Source organism: Cucurbita pepo, chromosome LG02 (assembly GCF_002806865.2).
Source record: "Cucurbita pepo subsp. pepo cultivar mu-cu-16 chromosome LG02, ASM280686v2, whole genome shotgun sequence".
Classification (NCBI taxonomy): Eukaryota; Viridiplantae; Streptophyta; class Magnoliopsida; order Cucurbitales; family Cucurbitaceae; genus Cucurbita; species Cucurbita pepo.
The window spans coordinates 10,652,514-10,680,395 of NC_036639.1; the positions used below are offsets into that span (position 1 = coordinate 10,652,514).

Sequence of the window (27,882 nt, forward strand, 5' to 3'; positions counted from 1 at the left end):
GACAACGGAGGTCAAAGACGACGCAGAAAAATTGACGTTAAAACTGATAATTGAAACAATCTTGTTTGTAAAAGAAAACTTGCCATAAAATCACGAGCTGGAAGATTGATAGAAACACTTCACAATCGCAGCATGAACGTTCTCCATTTTTAGAAAATCTTTGGATTGGCGATTAGCAGAGAAGAGAGATCCTCAATATCAGGGCCCTTTTCTTTTGAACGTTGAGAGACAAAATAGCAAACAGGTTAGCCGAAGGAAGGCGCGCATTTTGATATCCTGTTTTTTCTCTTTATCCGCTTTTCTTCCATTCATAAAATATGGGAAACTTCTTTTTCGTTTTCAATTTTATAAATTATCTTAAAATTTAAATTTATCGTTTGATTAAGTCTCATAAATTATTTTTTAATTCACATATCATTTTTATTATCATTCTAATTACTTACCCAATGAATTTCATATTTGACGGTTGATTTTACGGTAATTGAGTAACGTTTGAATAGGTAAAAGGGGAGGGACTATTTTGTAAATTTTAAATAAATTTGTGGAGAATTTTTTTTACATATGTTATCGTCTTTGGACATAAAACATTTATTTACCATGGTATAAAAGATTAAGAATCATGATTCTCCACATGATATTGTCCACTTTGAGCATAAGCTCTCATGGTTTTGTTTTGGGCTTCCCAAAAAACCTCATACCAATCATGATAGTATTCCTCACTTATAAATCCACGATCTTCCACTAAATTAATTAGAACTCGCCCCAATAATCTTCAACATAAAATACCTCGTTATTCAATTTTAATTTTTACCTTTTACTCTAATTTTGTACCTATTCTTAAATATCAACTAATTTATTTAAAGTAATATTGAGTTGAAAAATAACTAATATAAAATAAAATTGTCAATTTTGTTAAAATTTATTATATTTATGTTAAAAAATGCTTATAAGCTAAAGAATTTGGGTTAGATAATGAAAAATGGAAGAAAGAAATTAAGAGGGTATTCAAGAAACGAGAACAAAAAAGACGAAAAATGAAAAATTGTTGAGCATATATTAAAATAAAGAGGAGAGAAAACCGAAGATGAAAATGACTTATAAAGTATAAATAAACAATGTAGTAAACATACTAACTATTACATATATATATATATATTTTAAAGGTATCAATATCATTTTGAAACGTTGATCGATATTTTTCTAAGACATTTAAAACTTTTAAGAATGTTTTAAGAGTATTTTTGAAGTTATTTTTAATACGAAATTTTAAGGATATTTTTTAAAGGTAAAAAATTAAAAATATTTAAAGTTTAAATATATCGTTGATAATATATATATATATATATATATATATATATATACTTATTTATTTCCTTAAAATTGGCATGAAATCCTCGTAATTTTGGTAGACAGGTTCAATTTTTAATTCAGACCATAAAAAATTCGTACACGTGGCAGCACCTTAACAAATCATTCAATACCAAGAAAAACGACCGCATAATCCTTTGGAGTTACCGGCAGTAAAATTTCGGTTATATTCCCGCGTAGGTTTTTAGTTTGAAAAAAGTAATTTTTTTAAATTTTTTAAAAACAAATTATAAAGAGTATTTATTAATTTTTATTAAAGACTAAATTTTAACTTTTATAAAGTGTGGAACTAAATTTGTAACTTAATCTATCATTTGCAATAAAATATAAGAAAATACGTGTCGCATTCTCATCGGTCAGAACCAGACCTGGGAACGCATCGCACTGGATAAAAACCCAATGTAAGGCCGGGCCCACGGATAAGGCTACGAAGCAGAAGGTGTAAAAACCAAACCAACGACCCAAATTCCTTTCCTCACCTTCATCTAACGGTCTATATTGCAAGTTGAATTTTCCAATCACATTTCCCCGCCCTTTCTATNTCGGAGATTTTGATTTTGTTTTCGGATTCTGCAGTTCCGAAATGTTATCGGTAGAGTCTTTAAGTCCGGTAATTCGAACCAAGTTTCATCTCGATTCGAATTGTAATCTACGTTGTTGGAATGGATTGGGGGTTTTCCGTTGTAAATCCAGGGTATATCACCAGGATTCAAATCGTTTTCTTCTGAATTTGGTGCCCTTTCCCTCTGTAAAGTTGTATAGATTAGCGCCTTCGAAAAACTCGGATAGATTCAATCTTTGGGGAGGTTTCGCGGGGAATTTCGGGTCGAGGAGTATCAGGGTATGTGCAAATAGTAGAGATAGTGATTCCACAGGTGGTTCAGGGGAGAAGAGTGAAGCTAAACCTAGCGAAACTCAGGGGGTTAATAAGAACACAACGAATTCTGGTTCTTCGTCCAATCCAAGGAGGGAGAAGCACGGAAAAGGAGGGGGTTGGTGGTGGTCTAAAGGCGGAAAATGGCGGTGGCAACCTATAGTTCAGGCCCAAGAGATTGGAATTTTGCTTCTGCAGCTCGGAATTGTAATTTTTGTTATGCGATTGCTTCGTCCTGGGATTCCATTACCGGGGTCCGAGCCGAGGACTCCCACGACATTCGTAACCGTACCTTACAGTGACTTCTTAAGCAAAATCAACAGTAATAACGTGCAGAAGGTAGAGGTTGATGGAGTGCATATCATGTTTAAGTTGAAATCTGAACCAGGTGCTCAGGAAAGTGAAATAATCGGTGGAAGCAAGCTGCAGGAATCGGATTCATTGATAAGAGGTGTTAGTCCGACTAAAAGAGTAGTTTATACGACTACCAGGCCCAGTGATATTAAAACTCCGTATGATAAGATGCTTGAAAACGCAGTGGAATTTGGGTCACCAGACAAGCGGTCGAATGGATTCTGGAACTCTGTAATGGTGAGCTTTTAAATGTTGTGTTATGCTACTAAAGATCTTTATGAAGTTAAGTGGACATTTATCTTATTTTCTGTGTATGTGATATCTTTCGAAACCATGTCCAAATATTGCTAGTTCTAGCTTGATTATAGCAGAGTGATTATTATTTTTGCTAACACGAAGAACAAGCGGGTTCGATGGCTTTTAAATGTCTGTTGGAGCTCTAAACTTACATGTCGGCGATAGCTTTTATAAACGATCTATATATCTTCAAGTGCAACTAAAACATGTTCTTACTATGTGTCATATTTTGAAGAAAGGCATGGGAACAATGAAAATCATGAATTCAACTGTAACTTTATTCTTTTACGTCTCTTGTGTGCTTCAACTATATCATTTATTACAGAATTTTAAAGTGGCAAAACATATACTTGTTTTGTGATTTCTAGATAGCTCTGTTCTATGTTGCTGTGCTTGCTGGCCTTCTCCACCGGTTTCCTGTAACCTTTTCACAGGTACGAGATGGCAAGCTTCTTTTTGTTTTACCTTCTGAAATGTACTCTCCTTATTCTGATCGGGTGCCTGCTTGTATTTAGCATACAGCTGGTCAAATTAGGAACCGCAAGTCTGGGGGTCCTGGTGGGGCAAAAGTCTCTGAACAAGGTGAATCAATTACTTTTGCTGATGTGGCTGGTGTTGATGAGGCTAAGGAGGAGCTAGAAGAAATTGTGGTATGTTAGACATGGGTTTAGTTATTTTCTTGCGCAATTAAGTCATTAATATCATCAACAATCTTTTGAGAACTTCTCACTTATTTGGGAAATTGTTTTTGTGTAGTAACAATGTAAAATAAATATGCTTCACAGGAATTTTTAAGGAATCCAGATAGATATATTCGACTTGGTGCTCGGCCTCCTCGTGGTGTTCTTCTGGTGAGTTTTAATGAAAGAATAATGATGATTGTCAAGGGTCCATTTGGAAGAACTGCGTGCATGCAGAATCCATTTAAAAAATAAACTTTCAGAGTTTATCCTTTCTTTTTTAAATGAAAGTTATTATATTATAAGTTATTTACCATTGTTGGTTGGACCAATGGTCCATCTATTGCACTTTTAAACTTTGCTTTAACAGTTAATTGATACATTTAATCTCTCTCTCTCTCTCTTTTTTTTTTCATTTGCATATCAGACCAAGAAATCAAACTTACAGTTAAAAGACTGTGTACACTTTTCTAACTCTATGCGTTGTTGATGGTTCAAAAATAGATCTTTTAGGGAAAAACTATTTATAATCTACACACTCATTTCGTTTTTTCAAATTTCCAACAGTACACATAAAAAGATACCTGAGTACTCATTGATTGAACGAATAATTTTGTCTCAAGAGTACACTTTTTTTTTTACACAAAATCAAACCAAAATTCTGCTTCTATTTGAAAAAGATTGACGCTTTTTAGTTTGATTTATGTTTTATCTAAATATCCATGTCATGGTTGGACTAAGTCTGTGTATTTGTAATACTATCTACAGACACTTGAATATACTTATTTAAGATGCATCTGTGGCATTCAAAATACCACTTAGCTTTTAAACCCAATGAGGTGAACTTTGGTGGTGCATCTGCAATTTGCAATTTCTTTCAACTTTTATGATGTATTTGACTAATCAAAATCCCTGTCGAGCTCTTCTGCACACCCATTGAGTGCTGCTCAATTTTCATTTCTCTACTAGGCCTTCTTCTCCTATCAATATGACACCCCTTTTAGAATAGAATGATATGCTAGATGGGCTACGTGTCTATTCGTTTGTACATTAGTATATTTCAGCTTATATTCATGTTCATTGGTATATTTTGGAAGTGATTATATGGGCTAGATGATGCAGACCAGCAAGCACGATCCTGTCTGGTTAATTGTTCCTTTCATTTTTATGCAAATAAAATCAGATTCTGGTATATAAAGTTTGATTATCTTTTTCAATTGTACAGGTGGGTCTACCAGGGACANCAGCAAGCACGATCCTGTCTGGTTAATTGTTCCTTTCATTTTTATGCAAATAAAATCGGATTCTGGTATATAAAGGTTGATTATCTTTTTCAATTGTACAGGTGGGTCTACCAGGGACAGGTAAGACTCTTTTAGCCAAGGCTGTCGCTGGGGAAGCTGAAGTACCCTTCATAAGTTGTTCTGCTAGTGAATTTGTGGAACTGTATGTTGGCATGGGTGCCTCTCGCGTGAGAGATCTCTTTGCAAGGGCAAAGAAAGAGGCACCATCAATCATCTTTATTGACGAGGTTAGAACAAGTGATAGTGACTATTGAATAGCTAGTATAATCTTTAAAATTCTTACAGTCAAATCCCCGCCTTCTTGTAGATTGATGCTGTAGCAAAAAGTCGTGATGGTAAATTCCGTATTGTCAGCAATGATGAAAGGGAGCAAACCTTGAATCAGTTGCTTACTGTAGGTTTCCATGCGTGAGTCTTCAGCTTCCAAATTATATTATGTTAGCCAATTAGCAATAAGTTCAATGGGTTTTAAATTGCTTTACAGGAGATGGATGGGTTTGACAGCAACTCGGCTGTCATTGTTCTAGGTGCTACCAATCGATCAGATGTTCTAGATCCTGCTCTTCGCCGACCTGGAAGATTTGATCGCGTGGTTCAGGTTTGTGACCTGTATTATGATTCTGCTACTTGTCCAAGTTGAGTGATAATAAAGTTAATCTCAACTTTTTTTTTCCTGGTCTCCCACACTATTTCTTAAAAATTCTAGGTGGAAACACCCGACAGGACTGGAAGGGATGCAATTTTGAGAGTACATGTTACCAAGAAAGAGCTCCCCCTTGCGGATGATGTCAACCTCAGTGATATTGCTTCTATGACCACAGGCTTTACAGGGTATTTTGTATTCCCTTTCTATCATTTCTTCTGAGACGCGTTTCTAGTTCATGAATCTTAGTCCTTTGTGATGGGTTGATTTAAATTGGATTGAAACTTATACATATTACAGGGCAGATCTTGCAAACCTGGTTAATGAAGCTGCTCTTTTGGCTGGAAGACAGAACAAAATTGTGGTGGAAAAAGATGATTTTATTCAAGCAGTGGAGAGATCTATAGCTGTAAATATTTCTTCCTCTCACACACACGCCATACACATTCACACGCACACCTCCCTTAAATGAAAAAGAAAGGAAGCTCGCAAAGAAGGGCACTACTAGCTACCTTGAAACTCATTAAATATTTTAAGACAATAATTGTGGAACTAATTGGCTGGTTTATTTGCAATTCTACACGGCATCATTTTTCAAGGGACTAAGCCGCTCACTAAGATTACGACAATATGTAATAATGTCTATCTGATGGGTTGATATGAAATCTATTGGCTAAAAGAGGATTAGGGGAGAGATCCTCTGGAGTGAAGGACGCTCTGTGCCTTGTTTGCATTTGGATTGATTTTTTTTTTTTTTTTTTTTTTTTTTTTTTTTTTTTTTTTTTTTTTTTTTTTTTTTTTTTTTTTTNGCACGACATGAGGTTGGTCATGCAGTTGTAGGCACAGCTGTTGCAAATCTTCTACCTGGACAGCCGCGTGTAGAGGTAGCAATAGAAATATGCTTATGAAAGACGATTTAATGATTTATTGTTATGTGTTTATTTTTGTTGGCAACAGACAGATATAGTTCTAGTTTTGTTATTGGGGCGTTAGGATCATTTGAGTAGTTTAGCTTGCCTAACTTATGAATCAGGATGAGTTTAGTAGATTTCAACGAACACTTTTATTTTTTCGTATAACCAAGTGAATGTTTTTGTCTAATTATTTGAGGCAAGTAAATTTTTCATTCAATAATAAAATCCTTCTTAATTAAAATTATAATAGTGATTATATATCGTATTTTATTGGTCTACTTTTGTGAGGTCAATAATGTTTTTCATATATCCTACTGAGTATGCTGTTCTTAGCATTGGATTTAAGCTGTTGGTCTATATCATGTTCGTTTCTGGCTGCTACTGCACATTAACCTTGAATTTGTCTACCTTGCTAAAAATGTATTTAGGGATGCTGTTTCTCCTTAGCTCTAGACCAACCAATTCTTGCTGTTTTGACAAACCGATCTGACTTGTTCGATATGTGGAACTATTGATTGATTGTTGGGCACTAAAGTTCTATTCTCACTTTAGTTTATGAGGTTGAATATATAGTAAATATTGTCCGAGCACAAAAAATAAAATCATTTCATGAATGTATTTATCAGAAATTGAGTATACTACCAAGGTCAGGAGGGGCACTTGGGTTTACCTATATTCCTCCAACAAATGAAGATAGATATTTGCTCTTCATTGATGAGTTGCGTGGCCGTTTGGTTACGCTTCTGGGAGGACGTGCAGCAGAAGAAATAGCCTTTTCAGGTCGTATTTCAACTGGAGCACTTGATGATATCAGACGAGCAACCGACATGGCATACAAAGCAGTGGCTGAATATGGTCTGAACCAAACAATAGGCCCTGTGTCCATAGCAACGCTTGCTGGTGGCGGAATCGATGAGTCTGGGGGAGCTGTCTCTTGGGGAAGGGACCAGGTTCCGAATATCGTACAATTTCTACTTTTTTTTATTTATATGTTCTATGCTGTCCATCTTAATTATAATATACGCAACAGGGACATCTTGTTGATCTTGTTCAAAGGGAGGTTAAAGCATTGCTACAATCTGCTCTCGAGATTGCGCTTTTAGTCGTGCATGCAAACTCAGCTGTCTTGGAAGGGCTTGGTGCCCATTTAGAAGGTGATATTCCATTTTATCTTTGTTTTTCTTTTTTTGTGTGAATTCTGATAGATGTAGAGTTATAGATAATCATTTGTCTCTCGTTTGCTAGAAAAAGATAGGCAGTGACTTGAACTAGATGAAAACCTTGACAGAAAACGATTTGGTCAAACACAAAGAAATCCTGATCTTTAACAAAACTAGCATTGAAGATTTATTTTTCATTTCAATTGTCTTAGGCAAAGAAAAAGTAGAAGGTGAAGAGCTGCAACAGTGGTTGAGAATGGTTGTTGCACCAAAAGAACTGACAATCTTCGTAAGAGGCAAACAGGAATCTCTTCTCCCCGTACAGTCCGTGAACTCGGCCCCAGCTTCGTAGCCATCGTGTACAATTCTTGTATACTAGAGTGAACTAAATTTCGGCCCATTTTTTTATAAGATGCCTGCTGGTTGGATGTGTCATCCACAACATGCAAGAAAAAATACCAGCAAAACAACCACCAGCAGCTGCCTAAGCACCTCGTGTTGGAGCCATGTTCAGGTATGTTGCCATATCAAACTTTAATGTTCTCAATCAGCTATGCATTGGTCGCAATTTTAGCAGTATCCAACTTCATATCTGTAATTTATTACCCAGCTTTATAAACTGCTGTACTGTAAATATATAGCGTTGCCATAAGTTACAAATGAATGACGTCTGGGTCATTGTACTCTCTCAAATGTTATCAGTCATTCTTCATTCAACAAGAATTTGTGCATTTTCCATAGAATTTTGTTGATCATAACCTCTCCTTTTTTCTATCTGTGTCTGTCTAGCTTAGCAATGTTAGAACTGCATGAAGTCTTGGTCATTTTTCGGGTACTCCCAAAAGTTGCAAGCCGTCAGTCAACCGAAATCCGAATGTGAGCATCTCTTTTAGTACTTATAATTCGATAAAACTTTATAAATAGTCTTTACTGTTTGATAAAACACTAACTTTCAAAATCATAGGTACTAAATTCTAAGTTTCTCCATAGAATCCATAGGATAAAGACCGACTTTATAATTTAGCCATTCCTTTTGTTGATCATAACTTGTCTTTGGTTGTGTCCGCTCTCTCTGGCTAGTTACTTCCATAAGTTACATCAAATCATCATTCAATAGGAATTTGTGCGTTTTTTACACCTGTTATTGAACATAATTTTTCTCCCTCGTCGAGCAAAGCTACAAATGCAGGACATTGGTCCTTTTACTAATCTTTCAAAATTACAGGTCATTCACCATTTAACAGGGATTCTGTGTTTTTTTAATATTCACTTTTGTTGATCATAATATGTCGTTGGTTGCCTTTGTGTGATTACTTTCTTAAGTTTTACCCTCTAACGGCTCAAGCCCACCACTAGTAGATAGCCTAAAGATGAATTTGGACTATTACAACCCTTTGAGCTCTCCCTTTGAGACATTTCCTTGATGATTTTCCCATTACGCGTCTGTTAGGGAGATGTTTTCACACCCTAATAAGTAATGCTTTGTTTCCTTCTCCAACCGATGTGAGATCTCACAATCCACTCTCCTTAGGGACCCAACGTCCTTGCTGGCATATTGCCTAATGTCGGGCTCTGATACCATTTGTAACAGTCCAGGCTCACCGATAGCAGATATTGTCTTTTTTGAACTTTTCCTTTCGGATTTTCCCTCCGAGTTTTTAAAATGCCTCTATTAATGAGAGGTTTCTACACTCTTACAAGAAATGTTTTGTTTCCATCTTCAACCATTACGGGATCTCACATTGTATATTGACTATTATTCACCATAATTTCTCTCTAGTTAACAAGTGAAGTTCCGTCATTTTACTTGTCCTCCCAAAAGTTACCAATCCTTCATCATTGTGTGTAGGAATTTGTGCACTTTTTAACTTTTTCTCTTCCATAATTTCCGTTGTTGTTATTATTATTATTATTATTTTATATTTATGTCTCTCGCTAACTTTGAGATCCGAATTCAAATTTTTGATCTCTTAGTTGATGACATATATTTAAACTTAGTTGAATAAAAGAGAATGTACCTTCAAATATTTAACTTTTTAATCGGAAATATATACATGTGACATGAAATGAAAGTACTAAAATTATTGATTACTCTCTCCAAGATTAATACATGTTACATGAAATGTAAGTACTAAAATTATTGATTACTCTCTCCCAATTCTATCCTTGCAAAATTAATTGCATCGGGACTTTTTTCGTTCGTCATTCATGATCCTCACCTCCCTTCTCTATATCTGTTTGTCTCTCTCTCTCTCTATCTGAGCATTTTCTGCATCATTCAGATATTATTTCATAATAGGAAGTGGGGTTTGGCTGTTTAAACTTCATCCACATAAATATGAGGGTGGTAAGAAAGTGAAAGCTTTGTGGGTGTGGTGATGATATTTTGGAAGCATATTAGCTAAATATCAATGTTGCTATCTGAAAAAGAAGTAAACAAAAAATTGGCAGGTTTTGAGTGATCATAATGCTTCTTTCTTGCCATCAATTGATTGCCATTTCTGTGTGTCGCATTGGAACGGTGGGCGCCAGAATTCCCATTGTATCTCATCTTTCTGTCTTTTGTGCTTGAAAATAAGTGATGCCCTAGAATTCTGATAAATGGATGAATATAACTATATTTTAAATTAAAATATCAAGTGCAAAATGTCAAAAATAATTGAATTTATTCAATCGAGGAATAAATTCATATCATACCTTTCTATATGTGAGATTCCATATCGGAGAGGACAACGAAGCATTCTTCCTTCCCTCTTTCGTTCTTCCTAGTGACGAGTTTTAAAAACTTTAAGAGAAAGTTCAGAAGGAAAATCCCAAAAAATATAATATCTATTTGCGGTAGGCTTGAACAAATGGTATCAGAGTTAGACACCGGGCAGTGTGCCAACAAGAACGTTGGGCTTCGAGGGGGGGGTGAATTGTAAAATCCCACGTCGGTTCTAGTGAGGAGGGCAGTATGCCAAGGGAGGGTGGATTGTAAAATCCCACATCAATTCTAGTGAGGAACCAGTGCCAATTAGGACATTGAGCTCGCAAGAGAAGGACATTGAGCTCCCAAGAGAGTGGATTGTAAGATCCCGCATTGATTGGAAAATGAGAACGGGTGTGAAAACCTCTAACTCTTAAAAACTTTGAGGAAAAATCTGGACTAGACTAGAATACAGGATCTTGCAACAAATTACAAATAATTAAAATAAAATAAACTTATATTTATCTTTTAAATGTTGTACGAATTTTGATTAGCTTCTATACATAATTTTTATATTAATTTAGTCTTAAAGGTATATATACCTAAGAAAAATCATAATATTAGTAATCTTATAATTTATATAGATTTATAATTCGAATGTAATGCAATTAAAAAAAAAAAAACTGATGAGGGCAAAAGAAAAAAAAATTAAATAAATAAGTGGGACCCAGGTGCGTGGCGTTTGCATGGACGGTTGTGGGTCCCACCCGAACCTGTGCATGCAAAGCCCCTATAAAACGGAAACGTTTCTCCAATTTTTATTTAATTTTGGAAACGATTCTTACGACGGTTAATAAAACAATTTAAATTAAATTAAAACATTAAAATAATAGTTTACAATACAAGAACGTTTATTTATTTATTTATTCCGCCGCCAACGACCTTGACATTTTCCTACCTCCTTAGCAACATAGTCACATTTTCTCGTTTCTAGGAGTGAAAACTCTTTCACAAATTAATACGAGTCATTTCAACATGTTTTGTTCTTATCACTTGTTTGTCGGAAAAAAATTTCAAAAATTCATCCAATATAAGATTGCTCCAAGCAAAACATACGTAACTTTAGAGTTCATAAGCGTGAGTCATTGAAAAAGAAGGTACATCTTACTGGTATAGGTAGCGATCTTTAATTCTTTTAAATTTTTTAATCATTCTACTCTTAATATGATATCAGTTCATTCATGTACCTTCAACTTAATTTCATATATTATAATAATAATAAATTATTTAAAATTTAAGGGTATTAATTAGTTTTTAAAAATCTAATATATTATTAGTTAATTAACTAAATAATGGTAAAGTATTTTTAATTTTTTTTTAGGTTGATAAATACTTTTTAAAGCTCGAATATATTTGTAGTCTCAAAATTTCAATTTAAAAATAAAAAATAAAAATAAATTAAAAATAAATAAAAAAAGGAGATATTTTAATTGTCAGAGTCAGAAATATCTAGCCCGGAGATTCAGCCACGTCGGCATCCTTTTCATTACCATTTTTGAAAGTACGAAGACGACATTTATCCCTCTCTGCCTTTCAATAAGAGCCAAGCCTCTCCCATTCTCTGCTCGAACAGCGGGCTTAACAGATAAGATTCAACTCCCCAGGTTCTTCGACAAACCCTACATCTTTTCCATTTCGTCGTTTTAATTTCATAGTACCTGTGGCTTGATTCTTTCTTCGAACGCATTTCATGTACTGCCTTGTGTTTCGAATCAATTTTCTGTGATCATTCTTGAGTTTTTGTTTTCCGTTTAGATTTCGATTTGATTGCTTTGTTATTATCTTTGTTGCATGAGTTGCTGAGTTCTATTGACGATCTTGTTATCGCTTGTGTTTTCTTTTGACTAGATTTGTTGATCGGCCAGTGAACTGAACCTTTGCATGGTTTAAGATTTCGTTATTTTGTGACTATATCATCTGGTATCTGCTTTNCTTGCATGGTTTAAAGATTTCGTTATTTTGTGACTATATCATCTGGTATCTGCTTTGTTCTTCTTATTACCAGCATTTCTTTAACCTGCTACTTGAATGTTGGATTGAGGCGTTCATTGAGATGTATTATAGTAGCGATGCTGATTTTTTTTTTTTTTTAATGATGCAAAGATATTGTCACTTTGAAAGCATGTTGTAGAGAATATGCTTTGTTCTTACTCAAATCTGTGCATTTTCTTTCACCGATTACTTGAATGTTAGATGAGCCGTTGATTGAGCTGTATTAAGATAATGCTTTTTGTATTTTCAGCTCGTGCCTCATCTCGGAGTCTGATTTTTGAACGGCATGTATATATATTCATGAAACTCATTGAAAATTTTCTCTCTTAATTTTGCATTTTCTTTCACCTGCTAATTATAACGAGTAATAGCAGAGTATCATTGACTTGATTATCATACAAGGCTATGGCTGCTCACTTATCATCGAAATGAACTTGAATTTAGCCAGGAGCTACTCAACCAACTTACATAACACTGTAGTTAACAATAAAAATTTAGAAGGCTAACTGAGCTAATTAAAATGTGAAGTAGCTTACAACAATTGGTTACTCACAACACCGCTCGAGTGTCAGATTGAGTTCTACTAAGAAAAGGCTTTTTGTTCTCTCTGTTTTTTTGGGTCTGATTTTGAAATTCATATTATTATACTTATGAAGCTCGTCGTGCCTGATTCTGACAATCATTTATCAAGTTCAAGAAACTCTTTTCTTTTTCTTCAATGGTAGGATTTTGACCATTAATTTTTTATTTTCTAGATCAAAGATGTCGTCTATTCAAGCTACCATAACACCTGCTGTTGGAAAGAGTGGGAACCGTTCCTACTCTACGAAATTGCTTAAGTCTGCCTTCTTTCCTGGGTTTGATGTGGTTGGTCGTGTTTCCGGTGCATGCAAGGAATTACACCCTTCATCTATTACCTTAGCACCTAGAGCCACTTTAACCTTTGACCCCCCAGAAACCAGCACGGAGAAGGCCAAAAACAAGAAACATACAGTTGATCCTTCTTCTCCTGATTTTTTGCCGCTTCCTTCATTTGAGCTGTGTTTTCCAAAAAGCACAAAAGAACACAAGTGAGTGAATTCATTGGAGTATCGTCTTGTTTCATAGTTCTTGTAACTGTTGCAAGGCTAGATAGATGATTATCGTAAACTGATATCATATACATCTGCAATTATTGATGCATGTTTTGCTATGCAGGGAAATTGTTCACGAAGAAACTGGGCACGTGCTCAAAGTACCCTTTCGACGGGTTCATTTATCTGGTGATGAACCACACTTTGACAATTATGACACTAGTGGTCCTCAAAACATTAGCCCCCGTGTTGGTAAGATGATCAACTTTTAACTGTTCCTTAAAGAGACTCATTTTTGCTATATTTTTTTTTGTAGCATTTATTGGTTTTGTTTATTATTTTTAATTGTTCGTGAATGTATACTTTTACTGAAAATATAATTTTTTGTGAAAATTGTTTGGACTCTGATGCTCAGATATACGTCTGTTATTTTAAGTCTGCTGCATAAGCAGGCTATTTCTTGCCTAAACATTAAAACCAACTGCTGTGAAACTGACATCCTTTAGCAGTGGGCCTATCTGACTCTATAAGATAACATAAATAGCGGGAAGTATGATTGCTTTCTATAATGGGAATTCCCTTTGAGCTTTTGTTAATTGTCTTGTAATCCAGTTTCTATAAATAATGCTTGCTTACTTGATTTCCATGATGAATCAATACAAACAGTTATGGTAATTTTTTTTCTTTGGTGTCCTGTGTGGGTGTATGTTTACCTATCTCTTTCAATTTTTGACAATCAACAATGTTATATAGGATTGCCTAAACTTCGGAAGGACTGGGTTGATAGGAGAGAAAAATTAGGAGCACCAAGATGCACACAGATGTATTATGCCAAGCAAGGAATCATAACTGAAGAAATGTTGTTTTGTGCCACTCGTGAGAAGCTTGACCCAGAGTTTGTGAGGTCAGAGGTTGCTCGTGGGCGGGCAATCATCCCTTCCAACAAGAAGCATTTGGAATTGGAGCCCATGATTGTGGGTAGAAATTTCTTGGTCAAAGTAAATGCAAATATTGGAAACTCTGCTGTTGCGAGTTCAATTGAAGAAGAAGTTTATAAAGTCCAATGGGCGACCATGTGGGGAGCTGATACTGTCATGGACCTCTCTACTGGTCGTCACATACATGAGACTCGTGAGTGGATTTTGCGTAACTCACCAGTACCATTAGGAACTGTACCCATATATCAGGCACTTGAGAAAGTGAATGGAATAGCTGAAAATCTCACCTGGGATATTTTCAGAGAAACACTGATTGAACAAGCTGAGCAGGGTGTAGACTATTTCACTATTCATGCTGGGGTCTTACTGCGATACATCCCTCTAACAGCCAAAAGAATGACGGGAATCGTATCACGTGGAGGATCTATTCATGCAAAGTGGTGTTTGGCTCATCATAAGGAAAACTTTGCTTATGAACACTGGGATGACATACTTGACATCTGTAATCAGTATGATATATCCCTATCGATTGGTGATGGGCTGAGACCTGGTTCAATTTATGATGCTAATGACACTGCTCAATTTGCGGAGCTCTTAACTCAGGGTGAACTGACTCGTAGAGCATGGGAAAAAGATGTGCAGGTATGAATAAAAGTCTCTCTTGCATACATGCATCCACGTGCTAAAAATCAAACTTATGTTAGTTATATGCATTTGTGAGGAAACCTATTACTCGCAGTTATATGCAGTGAAAGAACATCTTATTGTTGTAACTTTCGTAAGAACCACTCAAGCCGTACCTATTACAACTTGTTTGGTTGAGAATGTACACTAAAAATATGGATCTAAAGGTTCCATTATTTTCAATAGCTAATACAGGCAATTATTTTCTGCTATTTTCATTTTAGAGATTAGGAATGTTATTTTTTACTTGATTCTAACTAGTGGCCAAATATTTGAATTTCAGGTAATGAATGAAGGACCAGGACATGTTCCAATGCATAAGATCCCTGAAAATATGCAAAAACAGCTTGAGTGGTGTAATGAAGCACCTTTTTACACTCTCGGCCCCTTGACTACGGATGTTGCTCCTGGATATGACCACATTACCTCTGCCATTGGTGCAGCCAATATTGGGGCCCTTGGCACGGCTCTTCTCTGTTACGTGACACCGAAAGAGCACTTAGGATTGCCGAATCGAGATGACGTGAAGACTGGAGTAATATCATATAAGATAGCTGCTCATGCAGCTGATCTAGCCAAAGGTCACCCACATGCACAATCATGGGATGATGCACTGAGTAAGGCAAGATTCGAATTTCGGTGGATGGATCAATTTGCTTTGTCAATGGACCCTATGACTGCCATGTCCTTTCATGATGAAACCTTGCCATCAGAAGGTGCCAAGGTAGCCCATTTCTGCTCCATGTGTGGACCCAAGTTCTGCTCCATGAAGATAACTGAAGATGTGCGGAAGTATGCCGAGGAACACGGGTACGGGAACGTAGAAGAAGCTCTGCAGCAAGGGATGGATGCTATGAGTGCTGAATTTTTGTCTGCAAAGAAAACCATTAGTGGTGAACAACATGGTGAAACTGGTGGGGAAATCTACTTGCCTGCAAGCTACGTGGACTCCATGAAAAGGTGAAGGTTAAGAATCACAATTTCTTTTTGGTCTTTTTGATTTTATTGCTTGGTTTTCTTAGCATAGAACAAGAACTTGAATAACCATATATCAATGTCTTCATATTCCTCACTTGAACGAATTTGGTACAAAGCGTTCTCATATTGGATCTCTACACATATATTACCGAATCACCTCGAGAACCTGCTCGATTATTATCTGACTTTGATTATCTTGTCTAGATTAAATATCCTTGTAGGCTTCATGGATATATAATTAGTTAATGCTGCAGCCTGCAAGAGACGGGTAATGCTTTTTATTTCTTGGGTCTTAGCATACAGTCCAATGGTAATAGTTAGTCAGTCACATCTTTAGATGAGGAAGAACCCTACTCAGTAAGGTAAGGAGTAAGGTTTTGTAATAATCGGTATCGTTCCCCTTTTTCGATAAGGGGCAACGAGAACCATTGCTCTCAGTTTTTAGCGATTACTCCGTTAATTCCTGTGGTTGATTCTTACAAATGTATGAATTTGCAGGACCGCTAGGGAAGGAGAAAGGGTTTGAAGTGCAGGAGACTTGTTTGAGCGGACAGATAATTTATGCCTGCTGCTTGAGTTTCCTAATTCTGGCCATGGAAGAGTACGAAGTTTAGCTTGTATCTATTCCCTTTTATTGGCTGTATTTAGTTTGTGTCTGCTTTGTGTCTCTCTATCTGTTGGAACTAAGAAAAAAGTTATTGCTGCTGTTCTTGATGTCTTGGCTGTTGTGTCTCTTTCATCATCTTTGTTTTGATTCTATTATTAATGTAGAAACGCACCGGGGGTGCCTCGACCAAGTTCTTAGCTTTGCTCGGCTGCGGGCTTAACTTGGTCAGGCTGAGATAGTCCCTTTGAACCTGAACAGGATAATGCCTGCGTAGGGAGCGTGCTTTTCTGTTTTTTGTTTGTGTTTGTATACAGGAAAAACGTCGCTACACTGCTCGTGGCTGTCGTTATGGTCGACGATCTATTTGAGCATGCATCATTCGAACCTGACCAAAACAATGAGGCAACTGAAGACAGTAAATTCTCCATCTTCCTTTTACCAAAATATTTTCAAGCTACAGTAAATTCTCCATCTTCCTTTTACCAAAATATTTTCAAGCTCCTCATAACTGGAAAATGAAAATAGCCATATTACTTTTTTACCCTTGGCAAGCCAAGTGGACCCGTAGGGGAGTAAAGAGCAACTCAAAAATAGAAAATTCCTTTTGTCGAGATAAAATATTAATTACTATACTAATTACTATTTTAAATGGGCTATTTAATTTTTGAAGTTTAGATTAATTAATTTAATTATAAATTGTTTAAAAGAATTAAATTAATCTTTAGATATTAACATAAATGACCTAAGAAAAATATTTTTAAATTTGGTTAAATTATTATTATTATATTTGCTAGTTGGAGAATTAAANATGAATGACTCTAACATGCTTATCGAACCATATCATAAGAAAAGTGGATGATCATAATTCACACAAGAGAAAGGCGTTCAATCATCATCGAAATAAATTCAATTATATTATACAAAGACATAATCAAGGTTTTTAAAAGGTTAGTTTTGTCCCGAATTTTTGAAAGTATCTAATAATGAAAAAGAAGATTTGTCATAACCTTTCATTTTTGCCGACACTCGCCAATAGAAGGTGATGCAAGTTCGATGAATCCTCTAAACAATGTAAGTGAAAGAATTAGGGATATTATCTCAATAAACACGAGATCCTTAGGGTTTTTGAAACAACATTACAAGGTCACGTTTATGCTTCAAAATAAGCAATATCATACCATTATAAAGATATGTGGTAATTCACGTGTCCATAATATTTTGTTTATGACTACAAGTGAGTCGAATAATGAATTTCTCGATCAACCTTGAACCTCTTTACATAGTTCCTACAAAGTAATTCCTAGAATAATATANCAATATAAAATAATTTTATTTTATTAATACTAAACATTCGAGTGAAAAACATATTTCTCGTTCACGAATGTCATAATTAGCATCTATTTGATCTCAAATATCCAATTTGAAATCGAGGGACGATCTATTATGAGTTCTTCAAATCANTAATATAAAATGAGTGAAAAACATATTTCTCGTTCACGAATGTCATAATTAGCATCTATTTGATCTCAAATATCCAATTTGAAATCGAGGGACGATCTATTATGAGTTCTTCAAATCAACCACAAAATTTGTTCTTTAAATCTTGAATTTAAAAAATAATAACGATTACGCTTATTGCAACCGTATCATCCGCTATTTTAATTTTAAATATCTAACATAACGTATTATTTAAACACGTTTGATATGTAGGTTTCGTGTGCGTGTGAGTATTATTTNATATCATCCGCTATTTTAATTTTTAATATCTAAAATAACGTATTATTTAAAGACGTTTGATTTGTAGGTTTCGTGTGCGTGTGAGTATTATTTTTAATTAATTTCCAAAACTTTATATTGTCCAATTTTCTCAACCACCCTTCCTAAAATTTGCCCCATTTCTTAACTTTATAAATCCACATTTTTTTTTTCCTTCTTTCTTCACTAATTCCTTCAACCTTCTCCCCCCAATGGCTAACGACGTCGTTTTGCCCTTCCCCTTCCCCTCTTTTCTTCTCCTCATTTTCGCCTATTTGATTTGGTTTCATTTCCTCGCCCGTACGCTAACCGGTCCAAGAGTCTGGCCGGTCATAGGCAGCCTACCGGCTCTCATCTCGAATCGGCGGAGCCTCCATGACTGGATGGCTGGGAACCTCCGCTCCACAGGCGGCGCCGCCACATACCAAACTTGTACGGTGGCACTTCCATTCTTCGCTAGAAAACAAGGCTTCTACACGGTCACGTGCCACCCGAGAAACATCGAACACGTGCTCCGAACCCGGTTCGAAAATTACCCGAAAGGACCGGACTGGCAAGCGGCTTTTCACGATCTTTTAGGTCAAGGGATTTTCAACAGCGACGGCGAGATTTGGCTGGTCCAGCGGAAGACGGCGGCGCTGGAGTTCACGACGAGGACGCTACGGCAGGCGATGGACCGGTGGGTGAATCGCACGATAAGGACGCGACTTTGGTGCATATTGGATAAGGCGGCGGAGTATAAAACGGCGGTTGATTTGCAGGATTTGTTGCTCCGGTTGACTTTCGATAACATTTGTGGGCTCACTTTTGGGAAAGATCCTCAAACTTTGTCGCCGGAATTGCCTGCAAGTCCCTTCGCTTTGGCGTTTGATTCCGCCACTGAAGCCACTCTTCACCGCCTTCTTTACCCTAGCATTTTATGGAGGTTTTTTTTTATTTTACTTTTAATTATTAATTACTCTTTTAATTTTCTTTAGCTCTTAAAATTAATTTTCTTAAAACAAATTATTTGGGTGATACGTAGATTTTTTTTTTTAATAAAAAAATAAATATATTGTTTTGGTTTTTAATTAGTTTATTTTAGTTTTAGCTTTCTTGAACTAACTTTATAAGCTAAATAATATTATAAAAAACATTGTTGCACATTATTATAAAAGGCTTTAAACTTTTAAAATTAATATTAATACTTTTAAATTTTTTCTTAATAAAAATATTTTATAAACAAAATACTAATATTATTTATTCAAACTAATGCTGAGAGTAATTTTTATTTTTTTTTTTTCAATTTTAAGAAAATTATTGAAATTTTTAAAATTTTAGAGGTATTTTTTATAGAAAAAATACAAAATTTAGAAATAATCTTATTAAAAAAAGCTCTTTTTTCTTTTTTTTTTTTTAATAAAAAAAGTTGCCATATTATTTTTTAATTAAGCAATAAAATGTGACAAAATTTTCAAAAAATCAAATGAACCTAAAATAAACTATTTAAAAAGTTTAATGTAGAATAAATTTGAAAATAGCATTCAAAACTAGAAAGTAAATATGATAATAATGCATGTAAAAATCAATTAATAATAAATTTCTGACTCTGATTTGTTTATATTAAGGTTAAAGAAGCTTCTGGGCATCGGAATGGAAAGAAGGTTAAAGGAGAGTTTAAAAGTAATAGAGGAATACATAAACGACGCCGTTGCATCCCGTAAAGAATCCCCCTCAGACGACTTATTATCCCGCTTCATGAAGAAGAAGCACGACGGCGACGGCGACGGCGACGGCAACCGCTTCTCCGCCGCAGTGCTCCACCGCATCGCCTTAAACTTCGTCCTCGCCGGCCGGGACACATCCTCCGTGGCACTCACGTGGTTCTTTTGGCTCGTAATGAATCACCCGCACGTGGAGGCTAAAATCCTCGCCGAAATCTCAACGGTTCTCCGCCAGACACGCGGCGAGGATCCACGACGGTGGATCGAAGAGCCGTTGATGTTCGACGAGGCCGATAAATTGGTGTATTTAAAAGCCGCGCTGGCCGAAACGCTGCGTTTATACCCGTCCGTACCGCAGGATTTCAAATACGTCGTGGCTGATGACGTGTTGCCAGATGGCAGTTTTGTGCCGGCCGGTTCGACCGTGACGTATTCGATTTATTCGGCCGGGAGGATGAAGAGCATTTGGGGGGAGGATTGTGGGGAATTTAAACCGGACCGGTGGCTGTCGCCGGACGGGGACCGGTTCGAGGGGCCGAAAGATGGGTATAAATTCGTGGCGTTTAATGCTGGACCGAGAACTTGTTTGGGGAAGGATTTGGCTTATTTGCAAATGAAGTCCGTCGCCTCCGCCGTGCTCCTCCGGTACCAGCTGGCGCCGGTTCCCGGTCACCGGGTGGAACAAAAAATGTCTCTTACTCTTTTTATGAAGAATGGGCTTCGGGTTTATTTGCATCCTCGCCGGCTCGGCTAGGAGGGGTGTTTTCGTCATTTCATTGTCACTTGAATTTGTCTGTTTTTGTCGAACCAATTATTTGTTTATTTTGGGTTTTGTATGGTAGGAAAATTGGTTCTCTTCTTCTTTTATACTGCACAGGGTAAATTTGTCATTTCGTTGGTCTTCACGAGGGCATAATTGTCAATGTGTCCTTTTTTTTTTATCTTTCTTTTTCTTTTTATACGTAAATTGTTTGTGGTTTAATTGGGGAGTTAAAGTGTTTGTAATTGTTGTATTTGGACGAATTGGTGGATCTTTTTTATTTTTAATTTTATTTTTTTATTATTATTATTTTGTGCATATTTTTAATATTCTAAATTAATTACTTATATATTCTCATGCATACTTCCAATTAAATATTATTGGAATGCATACTTCGAATTAAATATTATTCAAATGTGTGAATTGTTGCGAGTAATATAATATGTCTCTAGTATTATTTTCCACGGAGAAGGANCAAATGTGTGAATTGTTGCAAGTAATATAATATGTCTCTAGTATTATTTTCCACGGAGAAGGACTAATTTTATTTATGAAAATATTTCTTTGACTTAATTTATCAAAGATTAAATTATAAATTAGGGGATGAATATGTCAATCCTAGATTTTAAAAAAAAAAAAAAAAAATTGTCAATGAAAATTCTCGACCATCAAAGTTCAATTTGTAAAAAAAGTCATTCTACAACGTAAAACGTTTCATTCATCACATTTAAATCTAACATATTTAGCTGATAAGCTAAAATAACATTTTATGTAATATTATAATAACTTAAAAAATATAAAACAATAAGATTCTAATTAAAGTCAAATCAAAGGTCAAAACATAAAAAGTTATAAAAAAAAAAAAAACCCATAATATTTCAAAAAAAGAAAATCTTTAAAATAATTGATGTTTTAAAATTAATTGTTATTTAACAACATTTTTAGTCCAATTATTCAATCAACTTAAGCTTACCTTCTCCTATACATGAGCCTCAATAGCAATTTTACATGTATATTTACAAATTTCAAAATTAGGGATTTCTTCTGTTCTCTTTTCTTTTTCTTTTTCTTTTTCTTTTCCCTAAAAACACCCAAGATAATCTATCTACTATACACACTGGGCTTTTTGTTTCTAGCAGCATCTTTCCAATGGCTTACAGAAGCAGTTTTCCAAGAATTAGTTTGGAAATGAGGGGGGGNTTTCTTTTTCTTTTCCCTAAAAACACCCAAGATAATCTATCTACTATACACACTGGGCTTTTTGTTTCTAGCAGCATCTTTCCAATGGCTTACAGAAGCAGTTTTCCAAGAATTAGTTTGGAAATGAGGGGGGGCTTACTTGTGAAGGAGGACTGTCGAAGTTGCATCTTCAACCTTACTCCAATATTTTCTCACCCGTTGAGAAGAGATTCCAAACCACTGTTCCAACCAAGTACAGCCCAACTGATACCTTGAACACATCATCCCACGAACCTGAAAAAAAAAATTCAACATGTTTTAAAATTGGTTGTTAGAAAAGCTATATTTCAGTCCGAGCATTGCTCGGTTGGTTGATAAGACACTAACTACGATTGTAAAGGTTAATAGTTCAATTCTCTACCTCGTAATTGTTGAACTAAGAAAAAAGGTCTCCACCTCATAATTCACGACTCTCAATGGTATGAACCCATGATCATTCCCTAGATTAACCAACGTGGGACTCTCTCCCAACAATTCTCAACAATTTTTCCCCCGAATAAACTACGCTATAAAGCCTTCCCTTAATCGAGGCTCGAGTTCTCTAGAGTCCTCGAACAAAGTACACCTTTTGTTCAACACTTGAGTCACTTTTGACTATACCTTCGAGACTCACAACTTCTTTGTTCAACATTTGAGGATTCTATTGAGATGGCTAAGTTAAGGTCATGGCTATGATACCATGTTAGGAATCATGGGCCTCCACAAAGGTACGATATTGTCCACTTTGAGCATAAACTCTCATGACTTTGCTTTGGGCTTTCTCAAAATGCCTCATCATATCAATGAAGATATATTCCATACTTAAACCCATGATCATTGCCTAAATTCGCGAAGGTGGACTCTCTCTCAACAACCACTCAACAATCCTCAACAGAATTTATAGCAAGTTAGAATACTTTTATGATTGGGGCTAAACATTTTTGTATGTTTCTTTTCAGCATTTTGTTTGTTAAACTTTGCATGTTTTATTAGTAGTTTCATAACTCTTTTCAACGAGATATTAAAGTAAAATTTTGATGAAATCGAAATTTTGGAAGTTATAATAGACCCACCAAGGTTAAGAACATGAGTAAGAAATTATTTTTTCCCTTCTTAAAAGTTCTTGGGATATAGTATTGGAAGAAGTGGTACTAACCGTGTTGCAAGATATAACCTGTAGCCGCTGTCCCAAAGACACCTGCTAGCACTCCAGCTGTGTTTGATAGACCTAGTAACACTCCCTAAACAGATCATTGCATAAATTTCAAGTTCTTTCCAAAAGGAGACTAATATGGCAAGTAATCAAACTAAAGGAACTTTATATCTCCAAATGACTCGGAGTAGAAAACACTCACAGAATATCGCGGGGCGATATCTTGATGGTTTGAATATAGACCGGATTGAGAGAATGCATCGGTTCCCTATTCAAGGCAGCATATCAAAGTAAATGTTGTATGTTTTTTCATAAGAACAGGAAGATTTGGAAAGGACAGATCAAAATGCAAAGCAACCTGGCTGCAGGCCATGCACAAAACCGCCATCGCCGGCGAATCGACATGGCTCAACTGGGTCAAGAAGAATGCAGGGCCAAGGAATCCAACACTTTGCATAATCTGAAAAGTAAAAATTTAAGAAACTGTTCTTCAAGCAGAGCACAATTAAGAGATTCTACCAATGACAGTTATGCACAATGGCCTATAAGAGTTGAATGCCAAACAGCAAGTGAAGGGGGAAGCCAGAAAGTTGTTAAGAAATATAACTGACTCGTTCAATGCTCAATTTAGAGTATTTAATTCAAGCATTAAATGTGTATAGAAAGTTAAGTATATCATAACCTATCCGCTTAAGTTTTTTGACTTAGAATATGAGAAAAGTTTGATATTAGAAGTATTTCTTTTACCTTTCGAACTGTAGTCACCGAGAGGCCTCTGCTCACAAGTGTGTCGGCAATCCAGCCTCCAAGGTTTGCAGAAAACGCCATTGTTAGCCAGGGAAGAACACAAAGAAGTCCAGATTCTGTGAGATTGAACTTCAGGACCTAAGTGATATTTAAACATTCCAAATCAAGATTTACATAACTTCCGTATCATGGAAGCAAATACTGACAACATCCAAAGTACACATTCACTTATAAGCTTATGCCGTTCATTCCAACAATTTGTTTCTTTTGCAATCTTCACGTCTGTTGAGCCTTTATACTTTTATTCATCTTAATGAAAACAAGTTATTTTTCATTCAAGAAAAGAATTGTGCATTTCAGTCTACAACACAACAACCAAAAAATTCTTCCCAAATCTCCCAATCCCTTTTTCAAGATTTACATGTGTTATGTTCTACAATCTATCAATCTTTCTGTCCTGTGGAAAACTGAAAAAGTTGAAATTTTAGAATTGTCTTTTTGTATTCTGTAATCATCAGAAACTTGAATACTTGTTCAATTAGCTAAAGGTTACATTAGAAAGAGGCAGTAAATATGACAGGCGGTTAAAAGAGCTATCCCAATAAAATTTTACCATGAAGTAATAAAAAAGACTTACCTGGTGATAGTATGTTGGCATCCATGTCAGTAGAATAAATGTCCCCCAATTGTGACAAAAATGAGAAACTATAAGAGCCCATACAGGTGCTTTGGACAAGATTAGTCCCCAAGGTATGCTTTTAACAGGCTCCTTGTTAACACTATTTGCAAAAATCAGCTTCTTTTCTTGTGGTCTCAGTTGAGGATCATCAAGTGGTGAACTGTGTGCCTATAGCCACAATACGAAATCAATCAAGTGTCGTTGACAAGTTTCCCAGAGAGCTTTATGACTCAAGACAGGCCTTTAATAGCTTATACAACAATAAACAAAGTGACTTCGACTGAGAAATATTTTGGTAGTAGCAGACTTGGTTACCTTATTGAGCCAGACAGTAAACCAAACCGCACCAAGAGAGCCGAAGGAAAAGAAAACAGATGGCCATCCAAACTGATGTATTAAAAATGGTGAGAAGGCAAGGCCTGTTACTGAACCAAGATACATCCCACTATAAACAAATGCTAATGATCTGCTTCTTTCTGCTACAGGAACCCATTTGGAGAGAATATTGTTCATGGCAGGCATTGCAACACCCTGAAACCAATTGAACAACCTGATCTAATGTCTATGGATGATGAAAAGACATAAGAGAAGGGAATCAAATTTCTTACCACCATCTTCCTACCATATTTCTTTCTTTATATGTAACAGCATGGAGAAAAGGGATGGATTTGCCACACAAAACTCAATACTAAACATAGCCTATGTTATTGGTTTAAATTCTTAGGTCTATTGATGATATAACGAGACAAACCTCACCGATCCCCATGAAGGCACGAACAACAAGCAAGAAGGGCAGCCCAAGTTTAGCTGCTACAGGTGTGAGAGCTGTGGCAACTGACCACCATATCACACCAAATCCCAAAACCAGCTTTCCCCCAACTGTATCTGCCCATATCCCACCAGCAATCTGTCATCAGCCATGGCTAAAAGTTAGAAATAGAGGAAGAATAAAACAGTGGTTCCTCTTTTTGGGGAAGAAGAGGAATGATTTTAATGACAAGATGTAGAGACACGAATCTATGAATAGAGATTTGACTATTTGGTTTCTTTCCCACTTCTTAAAACCAATTTATTTCCTCATAAGTTCTTATGTTGCGTTTGGATTACTTGATTTTATTATCAAATAATCAAGGCGAAAGGTCTTGTTTCATCTATATCATTGTTTAGCTTAATTTTTACAATACACAAGAAGAAACTCTTGGCCAGTGATTCAAAGCATTGGAACAATATAAAGCTTTCAAGTTTACCTGAGTGAGGAGATATCCCCAGAAAAATGAGGATTGTATTAAACCAACAGTTTGAGGATTCCAGTTATACTCTGCTGACATTGGAAGTATAGCGATGCTCATGTTTACCTGCATAGATCAAACAGACAGATTCATTTTTATAAGCAGTACGCTCTTAAATGAACTTGTTCTACTCACAACTTTTTTTCCTTTACCGTTACCACTTTAAAAACAATTTTGAATTACAAGTCAAATTTCTAAAACAAAAAAAATAGTGTAGATTACAAACCAAAGAAATAATAATAGTCAATAAAAAGTTTTTTTTTAAAGAACATAATGATTAAAAATGGCATTTTCCGTACTAAATTCGGGCTGTTATCACTCTTAGGAAGTAGATTTCGACGTTTGAATTTGGTTTCTAATTAGTACTTAAAATTTGAAATTCTAACCCATCTCTAGACTTTGCATGAGTTGAAATTTTTTTAATTTATTTTTTATGTTTTATACTCCATGACAATAGAAACCAATTTCAAACTTCAAGGATTGATTAGAAATCAATTACAAACTTCATGGACCAATAAGAAATGAAATTGTATTCAGATCTCAAGAATGAAAAATATATACATGTTTTTAAAGATCAAATAGAAACTAAGATTAAGTTTCAACGACAAGAAAAACACATGGACCAACCAAAAATGTCATTGTGAATATTCTATTCCAGCTCCCAAACTTTCATCAATATCTATTTGGTCTTTCTTAATCAGTTCATAAATACAAGCCAACATGATGATATGTGAAATTCCAAATCAAGTAGGCAACTACCAAATCAGCAAATCTAAATATAATAAATGAGAGAAGAAAAAAAAAAAGTATACAAGTCTATCGACCATTTGACTTAAACCTAATGAACAGTACACATAACTCATTAGAATTGAAATCTAAGCTAACATAATACAAAAACGATCAATATAATAATGTTCGCGCCATTAACACCAAATATATATATATATCGACTAGTTCAGAGGTCACTCACTCTATCCATATTGCAGAGAAGAAAGGCGGAGAAGCACAAGGAAACGATGAGCCATCGTTTAGGGAACTGCTTCCACCATGGAAGTTCGTCGCCGAGCACATCTTCTTCCTCGAGCACCGCCTTGTCGACTGAGCCCTTAAACTTCACCGATTTCGGAGCTTTGTTCGACACATCGTAGGGCTTCGATTTGATATCGGTCCACAGCCCCCAGTTCCCTCTCCCGCCAGAATGTCGTCGGGCGGAAATCTGGAAGACGAAGCATCGATCCTCCGGAAGAACTGGGAGGTGGAATCGTGAAGGAAATTTAGGCCTCCGTTCTGAGAGGATGATATTCTTGGAGAAATCGGAAGGATTTGGAGGCGTAGGGGAGAAAGAGTAAAGAAGAGCTCCGGCGCTCATGGCGGACCGGATTTTCGACTGCTCACAACTTCGCGGGCAGTAACAGAACGGACTTTAAGAAACTGTTTGAGAGAGAGAGAGAGAGAGAGAGAGATTGGGAGATATTAATGATCATTGGTTTACGGCTTGACGCGTGGCATTTTGCGGAGAACAGATTGGGTTGTGCTTTAAAAAATCATAGAATTAACGGAAGAAGTTTATTGTTTATTTTCTCCTTTTTCTTTTCCACTCTTTTAAACATAATTATTATTTTATTTCATATCGAAATTAATATAAATTTGTCTTAACTAACCTAAAACCAAAAAAATTATTTAAAACAACAATCTAATTTGTTAATTTTAAAAAAATATATTAAATATCCTACGAGAAGTTTCCACGTTCTCCTCTCTCCCTCCCGATCTCACAATCCTTCACCCCTTTGGGCCCTGCGTCCTAGTTGGGACTCGTTTACCTCTCCGGTCGATGTGGGAATTCATAATCCACTCTTTTCGAGGCTCAGCGTCTTCGCTGGCACTCGTTTCTCTCTTTGGTCGATGTGGGACTTTATAATCCACTCTTTTTTGGGCCTAGTGTCCTCGCTGGCACTCATTTCCC

General features: G+C 35.9%; 4 protein-coding genes across 10 annotated transcripts; 3 read left to right on the forward strand and 1 right to left on the reverse strand.

Moving 5' to 3' along the window:
- The first annotated feature begins 1,916 nt into the window (after nucleotides 1-1,916).
- Nucleotides 1,917-8,335, forward strand: LOC111788908 (ATP-dependent zinc metalloprotease FTSH 9, chloroplastic-like). The gene is made up of 13 exons (XM_023669485.1): nucleotides 1,917-2,833; nucleotides 3,262-3,327; nucleotides 3,409-3,543; nucleotides 3,679-3,744; nucleotides 4,919-5,104; nucleotides 5,185-5,271; nucleotides 5,362-5,475; nucleotides 5,584-5,708; nucleotides 5,821-5,957; nucleotides 6,325-6,404; nucleotides 7,061-7,384; nucleotides 7,465-7,588; nucleotides 7,807-8,335. Exons 1-13 carry the CDS (start codon nucleotides 1,952-1,954, stop codon nucleotides 7,944-7,946), a joined length of 2,466 nt encoding a protein of 821 aa, XP_023525253.1. The 5' UTR covers nucleotides 1,917-1,951; the 3' UTR covers nucleotides 7,947-8,335.
- Nucleotides 8,336-11,855: 3,520 nt separating this feature from the next.
- Nucleotides 11,856-16,750, forward strand: LOC111788907 (phosphomethylpyrimidine synthase, chloroplastic). 6 transcript variants are annotated; one of them, XM_023669481.1, is made up of 6 exons: nucleotides 11,856-11,947; nucleotides 13,091-13,405; nucleotides 13,533-13,660; nucleotides 14,162-14,988; nucleotides 15,314-15,990; nucleotides 16,507-16,750. In XM_023669481.1, the coding sequence occupies exons 2-6, from the start codon at nucleotides 13,098-13,100 to the stop codon at nucleotides 16,532-16,534; spliced, it is 1,968 nt and encodes a 655-aa protein (XP_023525249.1). In that variant the 5' UTR covers nucleotides 11,856-11,947; nucleotides 13,091-13,097; the 3' UTR covers nucleotides 16,535-16,750. The 6 variants fall into 6 exon arrangements, with proteins under 6 accessions (XP_023525249.1, XP_023525252.1, XP_023525251.1 ...); XM_023669484.1 differs by lacking the exon at nucleotides 11,856-11,947 and adding an exon at nucleotides 11,951-12,035; XM_023669483.1 differs by lacking the exon at nucleotides 11,856-11,947 and adding an exon at nucleotides 12,192-12,263.
- Nucleotides 16,751-18,479: 1,729 nt separating this feature from the next.
- LOC111789077 (cytochrome P450 86A1-like) lies at nucleotides 18,480-21,139 on the forward strand. Its single transcript, XM_023669719.1, has 2 exons — nucleotides 18,480-19,295; nucleotides 19,978-21,139. Exons 1-2 carry the CDS (start codon nucleotides 18,583-18,585, stop codon nucleotides 20,825-20,827), a joined length of 1,563 nt encoding a protein of 520 aa, XP_023525487.1. The 5' UTR covers nucleotides 18,480-18,582; the 3' UTR covers nucleotides 20,828-21,139.
- A 644-nt stretch (nucleotides 21,140-21,783) lies between these two features.
- On the reverse strand, nucleotides 21,784-27,362 carry LOC111786182 (sodium-dependent phosphate transport protein 1, chloroplastic-like). Of its 2 annotated transcripts, XM_023666533.1 has the most exons (11): nucleotides 26,890-27,362; nucleotides 25,878-25,985; nucleotides 25,382-25,537; nucleotides 24,946-25,161; nucleotides 24,589-24,798; nucleotides 23,952-24,089; nucleotides 23,563-23,664; nucleotides 23,407-23,472; nucleotides 23,208-23,292; nucleotides 22,168-22,306; nucleotides 21,784-22,031 (listed from the first exon to the last, which is right to left on the reverse strand). In XM_023666533.1, exons 1-10 carry the CDS (start codon nucleotides 27,286-27,288, stop codon nucleotides 22,209-22,211), a joined length of 1,578 nt encoding a protein of 525 aa, XP_023522301.1. In that variant the 5' UTR covers nucleotides 27,289-27,362; the 3' UTR covers nucleotides 21,784-22,031; nucleotides 22,168-22,208. The 2 variants fall into 2 exon arrangements, with proteins under 2 accessions (XP_023522301.1, XP_023522294.1); XM_023666526.1 differs by lacking the exon at nucleotides 21,784-22,031 and having other exon boundaries at nucleotides 22,034-22,306.
- Between the last annotated feature and the right edge of the window lie 520 nt (nucleotides 27,363-27,882).